The sequence below is a fragment of the Pelobates fuscus genome, chromosome 6, assembly GCF_036172605.1.
Source record: "Pelobates fuscus isolate aPelFus1 chromosome 6, aPelFus1.pri, whole genome shotgun sequence".
NCBI lineage: Eukaryota > Metazoa > Chordata > Amphibia > Anura > Pelobatidae > Pelobates > Pelobates fuscus.
This window is the reverse complement of record NC_086322.1, coordinates 200,007,553-200,029,222: the sequence shown is the minus strand read 5'-3', so window position 1 is coordinate 200,029,222 and position 21,670 is coordinate 200,007,553. Positions and strand designations below refer to the sequence as shown.

Genomic DNA, 21,670 nt, shown 5'->3' with positions numbered 1-21,670 from the left:
ACCACAATGAATGTGTTTAGAAATCAGTTGGTTGCATTTTTCTTGTTCAAAAGAACCTGAAATCTCTCAAAACAGTTCTGCCCCTGGTCATACGCCCACCCCTAAAATTAACCCCTTAAGGACCAAACTTCTGGAATAAAAGGGAATCATCACATGTCACGTGTCCTTAAGGGGTTAAAGTGGTCCGGTTTGTCAATTTAACATGTTGGGTGGTATGCTGCAGCGCTTGTAATATGTATTGTGTCTGTGTGTTGGAACGTCGTTATTTCGTGTGTAGTATGCGTGGATGCAGGTGGATATGTTTGTGTTGCAACTGCAAGTTATTCTGAATGAATTTTTTTATTCTTGAAAATTTTTTTGGTCTATACATCGACCTACTTGTGCATTTTCCCTTCTCCCCTCCCCCCCCCTCTATATCTCTCCCACTGGTGTCTCTTACCCCATCAGTCTCCACTTGCACATACTACCTCATCTCTTCCCATTTGTGCCTCTTCACTACACTATATGTGTCTGTCGACATATTTTTCCCACCTTGGTCTTCCTCTCAATCTCCTCATTGTCTCCTTCCCTCTTATCCCCTTGTCCTTCCAATCAACCACTTAAATGTGTCTCTCTCATCTCCTATCTCCTTACATGTCTTTCTATCCACCCCCTAATCCTTGCATGGCTCCCCAAACCTCCAATAACCATGACCTGAGGTGTGGGAAAACATGACTGTGGCTGAGGCAATGCATGTTTCACTGCCTGGTCTCTCGATGAAGGAATAGAGGTGGGATTTGATAAGTCATGTTCCAGTCCCTTCCACTTACATCCCATAGTCACCAAGCTGGGGGATTTCACTAAGAGACTGCGCAGAGAACTTGCACAGCCACTACTGTGATATCATCTGGCCATGCTAAAACCAGTATCAGTGTATGGAGGGGCTGTACCAACATGGCACCAGGATCCCCCTTTCACTAGTCACTTGTACCACAGCCCCCTCCTACTATGCCACTGCATCATTCAATAGTCAAATGTGATCAATTAAAAAAAAAATGGTCAAGCTTTCTATCTTCCTATTCACAAACATTTAACTTTTTTTTTTTCCCAATGAATCACTTTTTAAAATGTTGTCAGTTTAGTTTTTATCTCAACACAATTGAAAATGTAATGAACAAAACATACTGTTTACAAACCAACCTACGTACGTATCTTACGAGCGGAGCGGTTTTCACTGCACCGCTGGGATTCCTACTCTGAATAGATAGAATTTACTTTTAATGGCTTTTATTTTCATTCTAACAACAGAACTCAAATGCATTTTGTAAAAAAACAAACACAAAAACCCAAACCCAAAACAAAAAAGCAAACCTTCAGGTCTATGCACAATGAAAACAATATTATTAAAGTATATAAGCACATCAACAAACCTCTCAATACCATTTTCCCATTTATAGCATAACCCATTTGGTGTTTATACAAAACATCCATTTAAATTGTATTGTCTATTTACTGGCACTGCAAAATGCATTGGCTGTGAGCCAGGGTGTGTTTGAGTGTATGGTTACGTGTGCAATGCAATAACAATTTCAAGTAATCTGTTCTCTGTTAAATTGGTCATGTACCAAAAAGCACTGTTAATATTTTCCTTTTTTTATATTCTTATACTACTATTTTTTCCTTGTAATTATATTCTGATAAAGACTGGGATGGGGTGGGGTGGGGTATTGGATGGATTAACTTAGGTGAAGTCAGAAAGATATCAAAATAATATATAAAAACAAATGAAAAGCTATTTGAAGAATACAATATAGCAATAGAAAATTGGTTGTAGTTTTGGTTTTTGAATGCAGGGGGTGTGTTTATATTCAATGATAGTGTTTAAATAGAGAGCTGTGTTTGTATGTAGTGTTGATGTTTGGATGGATGGGGTGTATTTGTGTATTGGTGTTTGAATGCGGAGATGTATGCACATTTACATATATATTGCCAAACACACACACACACTGTGATACAATCACTGACACACATGCAGATATACAAACACACACTGACACAAATGCAGATACAGAGATACTCACATTGACACACGTGCAGATATACAGGTACACAGATACACACACACATGAAGATATACAGACACACTGACACACATACATATACACACAAACTAACAGATACACTGACACATAAATACAGAGACAGACACTGACACATGCAGAAACACACAGAGATACACAGAAACACTCTTATACACATGCAGATACACAGCTACAGACACTGAGAACATGCCGATAAACAGATACACATACACGTGGATACATTGACACACAGACAGATACACACACTGACACATACAGATACACACATGCACAAACTGACACACAGACAGATACACAGACCCACACTGACTCCAATTACTATCTCCTCTCTGCCGAGCTCTGGCTCCTCCTCTTTCCTCTGGTCACTGGATCGCTGGATCCTGTTTGCTCAGCCTTAAAAGGCTGTATTAAGTTATAGAAGAGCCCCGTTTGTGCTGTAGACAGTGGGGCACAATTTCCTGTGGCAGGTGGAGTTGTGGGAACGTGGAAGCCTCCTCCAAGGCAAATAGTCACTCTTCAGACCTTATTTTGGCCTAGTTGGTTGGCCTTGCGCCTGCTTCTTTCTCGGAGAAACAGAAGGAGGCAAGGGCCCCAGACCGAACAACCACTTCTGTGCACTGCAGCAGAATAGTCAAGATGGCAAGCATAAAGGGCCCATTGCCAGCAATAGCATTAATCAGTAGTGAAACTTCCAGCACTGTGCTGGGCCCCCTAGCACCCTGGGCCCTGTTGCAGCTGCATTGGCTGCAGTGGTTCTACTACTGGTGCAGCATTTCAGCATGAGACTCTTTCAGAATGTCAAACACTTTGCTGCAGGAGGTCTAACTCTCATTCCAGACTGGCTAATGTCAATTCTGCGCATGCACATTTTTGGATTTCAACATTATAATCAGTGTTTGGATGTCTGAGTGTAATAAGAGATGCAGTCCAGCAATAACAGGAGGGCTACGTACACTATTTCTGTTATGCAAATTATGGCAGTGAATTGTTAGTTTACTGTGAATTGATAACTTTCAGCTCTCAGTGTGCATTCAATAAAACACTGAATTGTAGATAACTGAAAACTAAATTACTAAAAAATACCCAAGCTTCAGTTTTCAATTCACTACAATTCGGCACATCATCTCAGTTTATGAACTAGAATAAAAGGGATGCTTCAGCACCTGAACCAGCATGACGGTAAACCCATTGTCTTTATGATATTCAAACTCTGTGACAGGAGTGGAAAGATTGGCAGGTGAGTGTACAGGTAAACTGAACAAAACACGCCTTTACAAATGTAAGGTGGTGAAAAAGATCTTAGTGAGGCACGAGCATAAGTGACATTAAAATGTTTTATGTCTCCTCAAACATAGGGGCAGTTTGACATCTTTACACAAGATATTTAAAAAAAAAAACATAGGGATAGTTTGACTATTTCTGTGTATTCCTAATCTCCTCTACTGTTACTTGTCAATTTGAGGTTTACTTCTATCTAATGAGAAGAAACCTACATGGCAAGATGGATGCTAAATCTCATAGAGCTGGGGTGTCCAAAACACAGGCCATAGGCCGTATGCTGCTTGCTCTGGGATTAGCCATCTTTGATCAGGAGCCTGGTTAGGTGATGCGGCCATTTAACAGCAAGACCAGGTCCCCCGTTCTGTGAGAAGCTGTAGTTCCATGAGGAAGTGCACTCCCCCCCGCGCAGAAGAGAGAGGGGGGAGGATCAGAGAGAAGGGAAAGCCTGGAGTCTAGATGCGACTCCCACCAGACCCAGTTAGATGCCGTTGGACCCCATGGAAGCTACCCCCCTGCACCAAAAGGGTATAGAAGCAGGGGTGGCAAAAAAAATATGTAAATTGTGATCTTTGTGTGTATGCGTTATGTGTGTGTATATGTGTGATCTGTGTGTTTATATATAATATTTGTGTGTATGTATGCATTATCTGTGTGTATATGTCTGTATATGCATTATATCTGTGTTTCATTTATGTATGTGATATATATGTTTGTCTGTGTCAGTGTGTGTCTGTTTGTATCTGTGGGTGTCAGTGTGTTTATGTATCTGTGTGTATGAGTCAGTTTGTATCTATGTGTGTTAGTGTATATCTGTGTGTACGAGTCAGTGTGTATCTGTGTGTGTGTAAATCAATATGTATCAGTGTGCGTGCGTTGTGTGTATGAGTCTGTGTGTGCTTCAGTGTGTATGTGCGGGGCAGTGTATATGCATACATCAAAGCAATCAAACACCAACTCTACATACACACACATTCAAACACAAATAATACACACAAATACGCCACTGCTTTCAAATAGCAACCGTACATACAAACAATGCCAACACTAGAAACAAATACACACATGTACTCAAACAAACAAAACATGCTTAAATTTGTCACCAAAGTATTTATTCATAAAAAAGGTAATACCCTTTATTAACAAATACTATAAGGTATAATAAATTTATATCTTTGCATGCGGCCCTTGGATAAATTTACTTTTTTAATGCGGCCCACGGATTACCTAAGGTTGGACAGTCATGTCATAGAACACGGAAAATTGGGATGCTATGCATCTGCCCCCTGTAAATAATGGTGTAGGATCATAATTCAAACATTACTAACATTGATATGCTTCTACCTAATGTATGCTTGCTTACTGTATTGTATCAAAAATGGTCAATAAAAGATATAAAAAAAATAAAAAAAGATAAGACAAAACCAAAAAAGGGAAAACTGGACAAACTTGAAGCTGTCACACAACTAGTGCTTACCCATAAATTGTGTGGCTCAGTATCAGGATCAATGGTCAGAAATGAACAGGTTGTTTAATAAACCACACATATCTGGGAATAGCAAAATTTAGACCAAAGGAGACAAACTGGATTTCAACTCGGTTATGTCTTGAAATGTGAAATCCCCTGGATACTCCTGACAATTCCAGACTTTTTTCCAATATTGTTGTTACTTTTTACTAACTAGCTGCTACTGGCTAAAGTGTCTGTCCCAACTTCAAGAGATGTTCTATAGAGCAGCAGCTGTTTACCGACAATAACATTCCACCAGAAGTGACTGGGAGCTACCAGCCACTACTACTTAAACCCAGTTGCTAAGTAGTAGCTAACGGTTCCCATTGTTGTCTACAGGAGTGGCTAACTGGTACTTTGCAAATAGTTTCTGAATGGTTTTCATCCCTGTCACCACTGCGTAGCATCTGCTGCTACCTAACCCTCAATACTTAACATGGTGTAAAGACATTCACATCAGCTTATTCCCCATAAAATAAAAATAAAAAAATTAACAAGACATTTTGCAGCTCCAAGAGCTCTTTCAATGTCTGTATTCTTTAACGAGCCCAGTGCAGCAGATATTGGTCCACCTGTGCTTCCCCTTCAGTAAGTTTGCAGCAGCCACAATATAAGCACCATTGTTGAGATGATCTCAGGGAGAATTTGAAACATTGCAGCAACACCCTCCAACTATCCTGTGATGTCTGCCTTCAAGTGTCACGGCAAGGAAAAAGATGGACATCATCTTCCACATGTTCCATCGATTAGTTGGAAGACCAAGTAATCACAAAGGAGATTTGTTGCTATTTCCTGCTAAAGCCAATCACAGGGTGAAGTACATATGTACAGGATGAGCATTTTTCCCACCATGTTGTGGTTGCTATGTGCTTCTATGCTTTACCAGCAATGGGATAATTTGCGAGTGGCTGGTAATTAGTAGTCGCAACTGACCACCGGCTGTTGTAAGAAGTGATGGCTTACTACAGCTACTAAGCAACAAGTTTGGAAATGAGCCATTAGTAAAGGAAGTAAAAAAAAATAAAAAAAAATAAAAGTCCAACACGAAAAATATGTGATAAAAGCTACAACTTTTTACGGTGTATAGTTGTCTAAAAAAGCGAAATACAAACACAGAGATCCAGGGTTAGTGCTTTGTAAAATCTTTTTAAGGTGGACAAGTACCTGTGTATACAGTTCTATTTCTTTAATATAGTGTATGTATTTGCTATTCATATTTACCTGCCATCTAACCATTTCAAAAAGCTACATGTATGGAATATAGAACTTACTGGAAACAACTCGGTCCAAACACAGTGGCAAGATTGTAAACATTCATTCGGTTCTCTGCTTGGTGCTCAACCACCTGCGTTAGAAAGTGGCAGAGATACTTCAGCAGGCTGTAGTGGGTGTCCGGTAATTCTTTTAAGAGTTCCTTAAAGTTGCTTTCCCTGTGTGAGTCACTTCCATGGTCTGGAGACAGAACAAACACAGATGCTTTAATACAACAAACAATCAGGACTAGGATCCAAGACAGACTAAAATACATAATAGTCAGGGTATTAATAGTATCAAAGATTTAATCACTGCAAAATGCCACACATGCAATTACATTTTGTTTCCTAAATGTATGTTTAAGGTGATGCTTGAGAGAAAATGCTTTAGGAATCACCCCATCCAAGGAATGTAGATCTGTTGGAAGTACATGGTAAAGCAGAGCTGTCACGTCCTTATCCCTCACCCCAATAAACTCTACTGACAGTTCATTTTATCTTCATAAGAGGCAATAAATGCCATCCTTCATGCAAAAGGTTAACAACGTCATGTCACATATATGATAATGTCGCCCCACCCTGCCCCGACATCACTAGTTATTTCCTGAAGTGAGAATTGTCAAAAATACAAAGTAAATTACAAATTTCACCCAACATAGCAAAACATGAAAAATTCTCCAAGTAAGCTACGCATCCAGCTTGAATACTTTGACCTTATATTTGTAATTCACTTAGAATTCATTTTAAGTTTCTGAAAACTATTATATTACTAAATAACCCTATAGATGTGGTCCCTTCAAAATATGAGAGTGGAGCACCTTTAATTGTGTTTTGTTTCCTACATATTCTTGCAACATTCTGCTCCGTATACCCATGGGAATAAAAAATCTACTACCTACAATGATTTGCTAAAACATAATACGGTACATTGAAAAGTAGAAATGTGCATGGAAAGAATTTGTGGTTCTTTTTGGTCAGTTTCTTAGTAATATTTTTCCTATCTATTAGGTTCAGGTAAAAATCTGATTTTTGTTTGTTTATTTAATGAATGTCTATAAGGCTTGGTGGCAGGGCTAGCAGTCAGTGGACATATAGTTAAATAACCCTTGGTGGCTCAGCTGGCTAGAGCATGCTAGTCAGCCACAACATTCAAATGTTAAAATAAACTGTGTGTATGGGGCAGGGGCGGATCCAGAGCCTGATCTCGGGAGGGGCACTTGTAGATTATTTAAATAAATAATCCATGCACAATAACCACTACAGCTCTGTGTAGTGGTTATGGTGCCAGGAGTGCCGGGACCCCCTCCCAGAGTAATTAGTCAAACCGTTTAAGAAGAGTTTGATAACCTACCTGGGGTCTGCTGGGATATGGGGCTGTAGTAGTGCATAGGAGCAGTGGTGTGTATGAGGGGTGCAGTGTGTGTGAAAGGTTCAGTGTGTGTGTGTGTGGGCTGTGTAGTGTGTCAATTTGTAGGGTGTGTGGGTCAATGTGTGTATGGGGGGATAATGTGTGTATGGGGCAATGTGTGTAAGGGGGGCTATGTGTTTGTGGGGGGCATTGTGTGTATGGGTGGGCAGTGTATGTGTGTGTGGGGCAGGGTATGTGTGGGGGCAGCATGTGCAAGGGGGGCAGTGTATGTGTGTGTTTGGGGGCAGTGTATGTGTGTATGGGGGCAGTGTATGTGTGTGTATGGGGGGCTGTGTATGTGTGTATGGGGGCTGTGTATGTGTGGGCAGTGTATGTGTGTGTGGGGGGGGGGCAGTGTATGTGTGTGTGGGGCAGTGTATGTGTGTGTGGGCAGTATGTGTGTGTGGGGGCAGTGTGTGCATGGGGGGGCAGTGTATGTGTGTGTGGGTGAAGTGTATGTGTATGTGGGGGAAGTGTGTGTTTATGTGGGGGCAGTGTGTGTGTGTGGGGGGGCAGTGTGTTTGCATGGGGGCAGTGTATGTGTGTGGGGAAATGTATGTGTATGGGGGAATGGGGGGCAGTGTATGTGTGTGTGAATGTGTGGTGAAGAGGGAGGCTTTTTTATAAAAAAAATTAAAATAAATACATTTATATTTCTCGATCCCTGGTGGTCTGTGGGGAATCCCTGGTGGTCCCAGTGGTGAGAGTGAACTCTAGCCCGCAACTCCAGCGCTAGAGTTCACTCTTGCGAGATCCGGAGCATTGCCGTGGTAACCGCAACAATGCTCCGTGCTCGCAAAAGAAGGACCCGGAGGAGCTGCAGGCTGAGCTCCCGGGTCCTCTCTCCCCTGCCGGCTGCCCGCACGATGCCTGCGGTCCGGGGAGGGGGATCACTGATCTCTGATCTCCCCTCCGGTCTTTAAAGGCACATTGCAGAGCTGGTGCAGGGGGAAGCAATTGCCCCTTGGACCTCCCCCCCCACCCCCCCTAGATCCACCAGTGGTATGGGGGTGCATGCTACTAGTGAATGGGCTGCAATAGCAATAGTTATAAAATTCATGTTGTTTTACTGAGGTTATATTTAAGGTAGGTGTATTCCAGGCTTTAATAAGATCCTACACAAGCAACAAGCTGTGAGCATTATTTGAACAATCTCTATTTAAAAAAAATATATATATATATATTTCTTAGCGCTGGGTATCTGTTCTAACCTGTATTCTAATATACCAAGTAAAAATCACACTGAATCCACAACAAGCTATGGGTGCTAAAGCAGACCATGGGCCAGCACAATTCAAACAAACGGAAATATAGATAGTAGAAATAGCTTCAGGCACATTTATTAGAACAAAAGGAGCATTGCAACATTTCAATCCAAAATTGGGTCTATGTCAAGCTTGGAGTGCCTGGACATTTTTTCTACTATCTAACCTGTATTCTGATACATGTACAAAGTAAACATTCTCACAAACCCAACACATACCTCCCAAGTGACCCTATTTAGGAGGGCCTATTTTAGACAAGAATTCATCTGCCTCTCTTTTCTATCCTAATGTCCCTGTTTTCTGAGCTCCACACAGGGCCAGCACGTCCATAAGGCGGCACAAGCGCCCGGGGGTGGGGGGGTGAAATATTAGAGTGACCAGCAGAAGGTGGGCACACAGCGCTCCCTCCTGCCAGTCACTCAGTGTAGCGTGGCCGAGCGGACCGGACCGCGGTACAGGAGGATCTGTTTACTGTACCCGGCTGAACTATCAGGAAGTGCTCAATAAGAGAGCACTTTCTGTTAGTCCGTCCAGGAACAGGAAACTGAAGCTCATAGTACACTAAGGGACAGGGAAGGGGAGAGAAACACTAAGGGACAGGGGAGTGAGGGGAGTGAGGGGAGAGGAACACTAAGGGACAGGGTAGAGAACCACTAATGGACAGGAAGGGGAGGGGAGTAGAACACTAAGGGACATAAAGGGGAGAGTAGCACACAGCGGGGCCTGAGTGGGGAGAAAGACACACAGAGGGACATGAGAGGGGAGAAATGAGCCTGTCGGTGAGAAAGATGCACATAGAAAGTGACAAACAAAAGGGCCTGGGGGTAGAAATACAAAGGGGCTGGGGGTGAAAAAGACACAGAGGGGCTGGAGAAGAGGAAAAAAAGACACAGACTGGCTGGAGGGAAATAGAGGGGCTGGGGTGAAACAGAAACACACAAAGGAGCTGGAAAGAGTAAAAGATACAAAGGGCTGGGAGAGAAGGATACACACAAGAGGGCTGGGAGAAGTAAGACACAAACGGGGGGGTTTGGAAGAGATACACAAGGGAGGTGTAAGACACACAATGGGGAAAATAGGAGATAAGATACACTAGAGAGGGTAGGACATTTTAAAAAGGGGATCAGAAACAAAAGGTAAAAGGCACACAAGTGAAGAAGCTTTTTCTGGGGGGGCGCCAAAATCATCTTTGCCTTTGTACCCAAAAATCCTTGCACCGGCCCTGGCTCCACAGCTATAATATTCACAGAGATGTGTCTTTAAATTACAATAAATGTGTTCAGAAATCAGTCTGTGTAAATAAGATACATTGTTCTTGTTCTAAATAACATTTTATTTCCATACATTGTTATTAGTATGTAAAATGAAATTTCGCAGAAAAAGACCCCCACCTACACCCCTAAGTGTAGCATGTTTCTCCTTTTCTTTGTCAATGTAAATGTTAGGTATGGGAACATCCAGGCACAATTACATCAACATTTTTAGAGGCACAATTTTTCTGAACCATATTTGCATAGTTCATATTTATGGCTCATAATAAGCATATTTGTACTATGAAAATGAAAACAACTTGCAACACAGCATCACATTCTTGTCTACGTCTGCCAAAAATGTATGAGAGATTTACAGCTCTCTATGGGAAAGCTGTACAAGTCTTTAGGCTTCTATCAACCTACACAAGTAGATTCATTCATTGCCTTTCATTAATGAAATCCTCACGACTATGACTTTTGTACTGTTCTAGTATTGGATGTTTATATCCTATACCAAAATGCGTGCCGCTGCACCCTGGGGTGTTGCGAAGGGCACACAGGGGTGCCACAGAATGTTACTCCGGTGCTATGATTATAGCATCTGGAAACATAACTGTGCGGAACAGGGGTCCGGTCGGGTGCCGCAGTCCTTTAAACCTGTCACTACCTCCCAGCTTTGTGCACTGACACAGCGCAGGAGGGAGAGGACACAGACTGTGACGATATCTTACCTGTTCCACTCGGACCCGCGTGGCATGGCTTCATCTCCTTGCCCTTCCGGGAGGCGGGTATGTGTGTATGACTGTGTGTGTGTGTGTGTGTCACGGTGTGCATCTGTGTGTGTGTATGTATGTCAGTGTGCTTCTATGGCAGTGTGTGTGTCTGTGTGTCAGGATGTGCATCTGTGTGTTATGGTGTGTGTATCTGTGTCATGGTGTGTGCATGTGTCAGGGGGTGCGTGTGTGTATTGTGTGTAGTGATGTATGCATGTGTCAGTGTGTATCTATGTGTGTGCATGTATCGGTGTCTATATAAATTTGAGTGTATGTGTCAGTGTATTTATATGTATCTATGTGTTAATGTGCATGTATATCTGTGTTAGTATGTATATATGTATGTATGTGCATACATCCAAGCAGTCATACACCAGCAAAACATACAAACACACTCTTGCAATCTAACACAAATATTACATACGCACATACCCCTGCATTCAAACTCCAAAAGGATATACAAGCACGCCCTTTGATTCAAACAAAAATATTTCACACAAATGTACATCCACATTCAAATGCAAACATTATATACAAACACACTTCTGTATTAAAACACTAAAACGATATACAAGCACCCCTTTCAAACACCAACACTGTACTTCAAACACCAACACTACATTACACTATAGCGCCAGTAAATGATGCAGTGCTGTACAGATATACAACCTAGAAATTTTGACTTGGGGTAACTTGGAAAAATATTGAAATATTAAGGGCGCTTGAACCTGAAAAGTTTAGGGAACCACTGTCCTATACGCCTCTAGGAAGGAGAGAGCAATGGGATACATGCTTCACTCCCATTGATAGCACTGGAAGAGAAATCACAGATATTTCCTGGCATGTAAAAACTTGCAAAAGCAGCAGACCATGAGGATTTAATACATATGAAAAACATTTATAGGTGCACATCTCATAATTTTTAAAAAATCATTTTACCACACATTACACACTATAAACTGAAAATTAAATGCAATAAAAGACCTCAAAAGTTTTGTGCTCGCTCTGACACTCGCATCCTACAGATGTTACCGAATGATTAATTATTTATACCTTTCAAAACTCACAGAGGCTGTGAAAGGCTTAGTAGCCACCCTTAGCCCATAAACTTGTTCCCTGAACTACCAAGACACCCTACAAGAGAATTCACCTTCCAATACACAGCACATGAATGAAAAACCACACCATATACTCCTAAGTACTCAGAAGATTAGTTCAAGTCTTCCAGTTTACGCTATCACAACTGTGTCAAGCAAATCCAGGTCCACTAAACACATGATTACATTTATAGCTGAGCCTATTAAAGTACCAGATTATAGTTTGATTCTGAGAAACGGTCAATGAAATTTTGGCATCTATTTTAGTGGCGGTGGTTCTATCCAAGTACTCAGCTCTTAACTACTTACAACTACACAGAACGTGATGGCTCGTGGCAAGACAGCCATTAAAGACCAAAGTGCTTCCACCTCAGATACATCATATGTGGATGTATTTCTGCTTGCAGTTCTACAGGTATGGGGTTCAAAATACTTCTAACATACCACCCACTTGTGAAAGGAAGAATTTCTTGCAGTAAACCTTGTTGTGGGAAGAACACCTGTGTTGATGACAATCTCTTGTAGATTGGTCAAGGCCTCCTCAACACAATAAAATGCCATTGGTCATTCACAGAATATTCTGTCACCCACAAGTGGTCACACATTCTTGTATTAGGACTGCCATAGACAAAGGCATTTTAGACATTACAGATTGATTGAAGCATTAATCATCATGTTGCTGCCCACGGTGTGAAACAAAAAAATGGTGGATGAGGTATTTGACCAGATAACAATTGTCATTTTGGGGTTCTGGGATTCCTGGTTGTTCGGTAGCGATTGCAAAGTTATTTGTTTATTTAAAGCAACATTCTAGGTCACCCTAGCTCCCAAACACAATGTATCTCACCTTGTTATCTATAGGGGTTTAAGCAATTTTTGAACAGTTTAGCCCTAATGTTGTCTCCTGACTCCTTCTGCAACCACCATAGAGACCATGAAGTTTAGCTTTGGCAGCCGGTGAAAACCGGTTTAACCCCAGAAGATAATATGGCCCCATGCACTCCTGCCACCATCAATACTTCATAGAGATTAAGTTATGGTAGCATTGCATATTAACACTGCGGGCAATTTTACTTGCGATTTGACTTAGAATATATTAACTAACCTACAGACTGTAAGCTCGTTTGAGCAGGTCGCTCTTCAAACTATCATTCCTGTAAGTTTTCTTGTAATTGTCCTATTTATAGTTAAATCCCCCTCCCCCCCCCACCCCCCACCCCCCTCTCATTATATCATAAGGCGCTATGGAATCTGTGGCGCTATATAAATGGAAATAATAATAATAATAAAAATAACTTCTGTTTCTTGTTCATTTGCTTCCAGTCTGGAGATAATTTGGGTCAGTAAGACTGAATTCAAATGGAGGTAAAAAAGCTTTGATATGGGGACACACTGAGTCAATCTGTAGTTTGGTTTAATGATACTAAATTCAGTGGATTGCTGGAAAATATTTCAAGCCTAACACCATGCTACAAATGCAGGATTTAGTAAATACACGTTTTTGCTGCCCTCTGCTGGAGGTTTAAAAGAAAACAATATAGAGGTTTTCCACAGGCTCCATCATATTTCTGCTGCATAATGTAATAAATTAAAAACAAACAGGATTATTCACTAGATACTGGATTTTGGCCGAATTGTGAAAATCCTGCAAAAATGGCTGAATTAAATAGGTGAACAATGCCTGGATTTTTCATTCCATATATTTCTCATTAGTGGGTTATTGATCCAGGGAGATAACGGACTGTCATTCTGGGGTCAAGAAAGACTTTTTTTTCTAGTTTGTTGCAAAATTGGAAGCACTTTTTTGCCTTCTTTTAGATCAACAGCAAACACAAACAACACAACTGTACCTGAATCCCCTTCACTCGTTGGATTATTTTGTAATTGGCCTCCTGGTTTGTTCTGAGCAGGAAAGTGGAGGGGGTTCTTTAAACTGTTTGATGTAGTGCGCCCACCATATGCAACTAAAAGCACAGCTGACACAGCTGACATTATTATAAACTACACTTAAAAATGTTTTTTTTTTTAAATGATCCACATTCGGCATGGGCACTTTAGATGTTATATAATGATGTATTTTTTTGTTTGTTTTGTTTAACCCCTTAAGGACAGAGCTTCAGAAGCTTGTCTTTCACTTAATGACAACGGCATTTTGTGCTGTTTGCATTCAACTGCAATTTACATTTTACCAATTTATTGCACCAACGCATATTATATACCGATTTTTAAAGGTCAGAAAGGGCTTTAATTTGATGTAATATATATATAAATGCTTATTTATTATAAAAGACCAAGCCATATCAGTTTTTACCGAACTTTGAATTTTGACACTAGGGCCTATGTGCAATTTCCAAGCATCTTCGCAGGTTTTAAATTCAAACTACCCCACAAAGGCCTACCATTTCTTAAAGTAGACACCCCAGGGTATTTCAAAAGGCATATTTTGAACCTTAGCATGGGATCATTTTTCCGCTAGCTTGTACCAAGTGTAGTGGTAATAAGCGTTTTTTCTGCCTTTTTGACACACAAAGTGAGTTTGCACAGTATATTTTGCAAACCTTATGTGTACTACCACTGTATAATACTTCATGTGTTGCTCAGCTATGTCTGCTGAGTACAAAAATACCCCAGTATGTACCTTTGCCAGGTATATGTGGACATAGGAGGGGCACATTTGGGACACAGCCATTCCATTTTTTTTCAAACTTTAAATTTTTACGCTGTGCCCATATCCCATTTTAGAGTATTTTACCAGGCTATATAATCCAAATACCCCATACAGCCATACCATTTCTTAAAGAAGACATGCCAGGGTATTTCAAAAGGCATATTTTGAACCTTAGCGTGGGATAATTTTTCCGCTAGCTTGTACCAGGTGTAGTGGTAATAAGCGTTTTTTTTGCCTTTTTGACACACAAAGTGAGTTTGCACAGTTTTTCTAACTTTGAAGTTTTACGCTGTGTCCATGTTCCAATTTGGAGTAGTTTAGATGGTTGGTTATTGAAACTTCCCCACAAACACATACTATTTATTGAAGAATACACCCTGGGGTAATTCAAAAGGCATATTTTGAACCTTGGCGTGGGATCATTTTTTCTCTAGTTTGTTCCAGGTGTAGTGGTAATGAGCATTTTTAAATGTATTTTTTTACTTTTTAGAACTTTTTTTACTTTTTAGAACTATTTTTTAAACTTTTGTTTTGCTTATTAATTTTTTTAAAGTTTCCTAAACTTTCTTAAAACTTTTTTTTACAGATTTAACATTTTTCTAAGCTTTTTTTTACCGTTAACCCCTAACTAGCAGTAAGCAGCACTAACAGTAAATTCCCAATTTTCCCATAACTCCCACCCACCCCAGCTGGCAAAATCTTTAATTATACAATATTTAAATTAGTTAATTAAATAAATTGAACCCCTGAGGGTTAAAAAATAAATAAAAGTTAATCGTCAGGGGTTAAAAAAAATTAGATCCCTATGTGTGTGTATATATATATATATAAATATATATATATATATATATATATATAATATAAATATAAATTTATTTTATAAAAAACGAAAACGCTAACTTTGGCCAGCGTTTGTGACTAAGTGGCTACTACAAAAGACTCTAAATACCCCACATGAAATACCCTGGGTTATTCCATGGGGTTATTACACATTCCTGGGCTACCATATGGTCTCAAAAGGCAACACAGACCCAGCAAACAAATCTTGCAAACTGAATTGGGCAAGCCCTATATTGACACTGTACCTTTTCAAAACACCATAAAACCTGTACATGGGGGTTATTGTTATACTCTGGAGACATTGCTGAACTCAAATATGAGAGCTTAAAACAGTAAAACTTATCACAATGATGAAAAAAAAAAAAAAAAAAAAAATTAGATCGCAGTATAATACTGTGATCTGTATTTTGATCGCTGTAGGCAGTGATCGACTGGCAGGGAAGGGGTTAATTTTTATTTGGACTGGGTAAAGGTTTTTTTTTATTTTTTTACTTAAACGCTATTAAAACTTTTTTTAACTTAATTTTTTAACTTTTTAAAACTTATTTTAAAACTTTTTTTAACGTGAACCCCTAGTTAGCCTAACACTAAATCCCTCAATTCCCCACTAACGTCCACCCTCCCCAGCTAGCTAAATTTATCATTTTAAAATATTTAAATTAATTAATAAAATAAATTTAACCCCTGAGGGTTAAAAAAAATAAATAATAATTAACCCTCAGAGGTTACAAAAAAAAGATCAAATCATAGTAAAATGTAATCCCTGCCAATTGATCACTGTAGTCAATGATCAATTGACAGGGAAGGGGTTAATTTTTTATTAAACAAGGTAAAGGGGGGTAGGATTTTAATTTAACTTTATTTTTTTTTACAGGGGGCAGGATCAGTGAAGATCCGTCTCCCTGCACTTCACAGTGAACCCGGAAGAGCAGGGAGGCGGAAGGTAAGTATACACAGCACATGTGCTCGCTCTAACATGCTGTCAGAGCGAGCACATGTGCTGGGACAGCGCAAGTTGGTGCTCACGGTCTGCCTCTAATACAGAGGCAGATCGGAGCACCATTAACCCCGCGATCGCCGCGATTGCGGCGATCTGAGGTTAATTTTAACGGGTGACGGACGAGGTCCGTCACTCGTCGTTAAGGGTTTCCCCTGAGTGACGGACCTCGTCCGTCACTCGTCGTTAAGGGGTTAAAGTGATACTTTAAACAAAAATAATCTCTATTGTAACATAAAAATTTAGACAACGGAGACGACAGAAGGGCAACTAGAATGCTCATATTAACAGCACCGCAGAGTCCGTAACCACTACAAAGAAGTATTTGATAACCGAGAAAATAAATGGAAAAGTCTTGGTTACAGGTAAGAAACACTAAGTTCCACACATCAAATCATAGGTTCAAACCGAGTAAGGGTTGCTAGCAGAAACACATTTTCTAGGTCTGTAATGCAAAAACACTATATAAAATATTTATGACCAAAGGGACAAAGAAAATGATTTACACATAAAACTATTGAGAAGTTATCTAGTTAGTATCTCAGTCTCAGCTCCAAGCAAGTGTTCTGTAAAACATAGTGTAATAGCCGACGTAAATGTAGGAATACAATTTTAAGAGAAATCAATCATGCACCATGAGGAGGAAGAAATCCCCATACCCACATTCTTACCTGCACCAGAGAATTGCCAACCTGAATCCATACACCAAGATGGCATAACAACAGATATAAGGGAAATGATCCTAGAAAAACTAGCAGTCATTGACCAGCGGACAAGACTACCGAAGATGACTGGAAAGCTACCACCAGACAGCATGCTAGCTGCAGTTAATGAAGCATTGTCCACATTCCCAACCTGCACCATCACAACGACCAACAGGCTCATATATGCCACAGCATTAGTGGTCCTCCAACTACTTGACTACAAGATCAGGCCCAAAGAGAAGCAATGCCCACCATAGAGACTACGACTGGAAGCCAAGATAAAGACAACACGGAAGGAAGTTAGTAAGCAGATACACCAGAGAAGCAGAGGCTAAGAGAAGCAATGCACTCTTTACCAAAGAACCATCCAAGGTGTATGCACAGCTAAAGGATAACCACCACATCTCCTCACAGGACCCACCCAGAGCTGAGACTGAACAGTACTGGAAGAATATTTGGGAGAAAGAAGCATCTCATAACACAGAGGCCCAGTGGCTACTAGACCTAAAAGCAGACCACTGCATGCTGCCAGAACACAAACCAGTCACCATCACAGTTGAAGATATCCAAAAGAGAGCAACACACATGAAGAGTTGGTCAGACCCAGGACCTGACATGATCCACAACTACTGGATAAATAAGTTGCTGCATGAACGCTTAGCAGCATAGATGAACCAGCTACTAGCAACAGGCTCTCACCCTGACTGGCTAAAACAGGGCAGAACAATACAGATCATGAAGGACCCTCAGAATGGAAAAAACACCATGAAACTATTGACCAATAACCTGCCACCCCACATCATGGAAACTCCTGTCAGGCATCGTAGTCTCAAAGATCCAAGGGCATAGGAGTCAATATATGAGCAATACTCTGAAGGGGATTTGAAACAACACCAGAGGATCAGAACACCAACTACTGGTAGACCAAGCAGTCACAAGGGATTCTAAGAGCAGAAGGACCAATCTGTGCATGGCCTGAATTGACAACAAGAAATCTAATGACACAATGCCACACACATGGCTACTGGAATGCTTGGCTCTCTACGAGGTCAGCAAGACAATAAGAGCCTTCATCAAGAGCTCAATGGGCAAATGGAAAACAACTCTAGAAGCCAATTCCAGGACAATAACTCAAGTGAACATCAAATGCGGCATATCCCAAGGTGATGCGCTATCTCCAATGCTTTTCTGCATAGGCCTCAACCCCCTTAGCCAGATCATCAAGAAGAGTGGATATGAATACAGGTTCAAGAGTGGAGCTACCATCAGCCACCTACTCTGCATGGATGACATCAAGCTGTATGCCAAGAATGAGCAGGATATTGACCCACTGATCCACCTAACTAGGATATACAGCAAGGACATCGGAATGTCGTTTGGACTAGAGAAGTGCGGGCGGATGATAGCAAAAAGAGGGAAGATGGTCAGGACAGAAGGAGGCGAAGTTCCAGAAGGCCAAATAGAAGATGCAGAGAACAGCTACAAGTACCTGGGGGTACCAAAAAAGGCATAGCAGCCATGAGGAAGCAGCAAGGAGTATAGCAACATCCAAGTACCTCCAAAGAGTCAGACAGGTACTGAAGTCCCAGCTCAATGACAAGAACAAGATCCAAGCCATCAACACATATGCCCTACCGGTCATCAGGTACCCAGCTGGAATAATAACCTGGCCAAGAGAAGAATTGGTCACCATGGATGTCAAGACCAGTAAACTACTCTATGAATGGAGGATTCCACCTGAAATCCATCCCAGAGACTGTACACCTGCCGGAAGGAAGGAGGTCGGGGCCTGATGAGAGTCTAGGCCACAGTCATGGATGAAACACAGGACATCCACAAGTACATCACGAAGATGGCTCCCAAAGATGAACTGCTAAGGGAATGCCTGAGACTTCAACAGATAGAGGATGCAGAAAAAGAGGAGGTTCCCTGGCAAGACAACCCTCTCCATGGGGTGTACCACTGGCATATAGTGAATGTGGCTCACATGACAAAATCCTACCAGTGGTTGGAAAAGGCAGGATTGAAAGACACCATTTCATTCTGCTTTGAACTACAGTTCAAAGTGAGGGAGATGGGAAGTGACCATTGTTGCCAACTGTCCCGTCCAGCAAGCTGGAGTCTGTCCCGGGCAATTCACTCTCCCGGGAAAGCTTTAATTATATTCCCTCGGACTGTAATAGCCTGTTACACGGCGAGGGAATTCAGGACATAGGTGCTGGGACATGCTGGGAGTTATAAAGAGGTGCTGGGGTGTGCTGGGCCTAGAGGGAGTACTGACAGTCTCCCTTCCAAATTCCCAGCAGCTTCCTCGGCACACAGGCTCCAGCTCTGCCTCGCGCACATAGACTCAGCCCCCACGTCTGCAAGTCCCACCGCCCGCACACAAGATCCACCTTGCTGCAAGAGGAAGAGTCCAGAAAACGGTCTCCTCAACGGCCCAAAGGCCCTTTGCTAGTGAATAGGAGGGCAGGAGGGCCTGGGAGGCAGATCACTCCTCCCATGAGCATGCTGTGCAGAGCGTTGCCGCACGTTACCATGGCAACGCTCCGACACAGCATTCTGCTCGCGGGAGGATTAAAGACCGCCTGCAGTCAGAAGAGCTGCAGGCTATAGACAACTTACCACCAACAGACCACCAGGGCACAGCACCCCTCACACACACACAGAGAGCAGCCCTGACATATATACACAGCACCCCTCACACACAGCACCCTTCACTTGTCACACACACAAAGCACCCCTCACACACAGCACCTCTGACACAAAACACCCCTCACACACACGGCACCCTCATACACAGCACCCCTGACACAGAGTACCCTTCAAACACACAGCACCCTCACACACACACACACACACACTCAGCATCCCTCACACTCGCACACAGCACCCTCACACACAGCACCCTGACACACATACACAACACCCCTGACACAAGGCACCCCTCACACAAACAGCAACCCTCACACACGCACACAGCAACCCTCACACACACACACACACACAGCACCCTTCACATGCACTGCACCCCTCACTGCAGTCTGGTTGTATTCAGTAGTATGTATTCAGCACTCTCTGTGTGTGTATTCAAAGTTTGTGTGTATTCAGCAGTCTCTATTTGTTGTTGTGTTTGTGTGTATTCAGTGTGTTGTGTGTGTGTGTATTCAGTGTACTACGTGTATGTACTCGGCAGTCTGTCTGTGTGTACTCGGCAGTCTGCCTGTGTGTATTCAGCAGTCTCTCTGTGTGTGTTCAGCAGTGTGTGTGTATTCAACAGTCTGTGTGTATTCCGGGACAGTCAATGCTCCCTGTATAGTGCTGCTCTCTGTACAACACAGATCTGTGTGTATAATATCCCAGGACAGTCAGTGCTCTCTGTATAGTGCTAGTCTCTGTGTAATACAGATCTGTGTGTATATTATCCCAGTACAGTCAGTACTCCCTGTATAGTGCTGCTCTCTGTATAATTTAGGTCTGTGTGTGTATAATATCCTGGGACAGTCAGTACTCGCTGTATAGTGTTGCTCTCTGTAGAATACAGGTCTGTGTGTATAATATCCTGGGACAGTCAGTGCTTCCTATATAGTGTTGCTCTCTGTATAACACAGGTCTGTGTGTATAATATCCCAGGATAGTCAGTGCTCCAGGATAAGTAGGCAGAGATTAATTGTGTGGGTTGGGCATAGTAGGCGGAGCTTTGCTGCAGTGGGTGTGGTAAATTTTCAAGGTAGTAATTGATAGCTGTGCTGCCAAGTGTCCCTGGAATTTTTTTAAATGTTGGCAACAATGCAGAGTCCTCCCGGCTGTCAGCTTGGCATCTGGGAGGCATTTAGGTGTTTTACTAAAGTACAGATTTCTCTAGAAAATGGCAGTTAACCCTTAAACTAGGCATCTCAACCCCGGCCTCTCAAATGTTACTAGATTACAATTCAGATGATTTTCTGGCCATCTATTGCATTTATTTGGAGTTGCAGGCCATCAACATCATGAGGTACTGAGTTTTGAGAAACCAGCAAGATTTATTGTTTGGTTTAAAGGACTGGATTATCCTTTTAATCCTTGCTTCAAGCTAGCAAGGATCTCAAACTCTGCCCTCATATTTCTCAAATCAAATTCTCCTGAAAGACTATGATATCTAAATGCTGTACACTTTTATTCTAAATAGTATGTACATTACAATTAATTTTGTCCTCACCTTATGTATATTGTTCTTGTTTCTGAAAGACAAACCTGATTTTAATATACTTTACTTTACACACACTGTACAGCACAGTGAATATGTTGGTATACTAACATGTACCACACTACACTCGGGAAAAACAAACAAACATTACTTTACTCCAAGGAACTTCCACATTAAACCCACAGCAAACATTAGCTTAAGGGTTTAAAGCATTGTGCAATTTATACAAAAAGAGAAGCAATCGCATATTCTGTTTCCCTTGGCAGCAAATGCAAACACATCACACCTCACGTAAACTGTAAAGGAATCTTAGGTTGCTAAACAAATTAACGCTCACAAATGTACTAAACAGTATTT

At 41.5% G+C, this 21,670-nt stretch overlaps 1 protein-coding gene across 1 annotated transcript in view; it reads right to left on the bottom strand.

Annotated features, from left to right (window-relative positions):
• The window catches only part of FAM13A (family with sequence similarity 13 member A), a 234,200-nt gene that overhangs the window by 162,132 nt on the left and 50,398 nt on the right, over positions 1–21,670 (bottom strand). Inside the window, exon 3 of the mRNA XM_063458640.1 lies at positions 6,141–6,321. Coding sequence (XP_063314710.1) covers positions 6,141–6,321 — 181 coding nt within the window. The remainder of the gene's footprint in view (positions 1–6,140; positions 6,322–21,670) is intronic.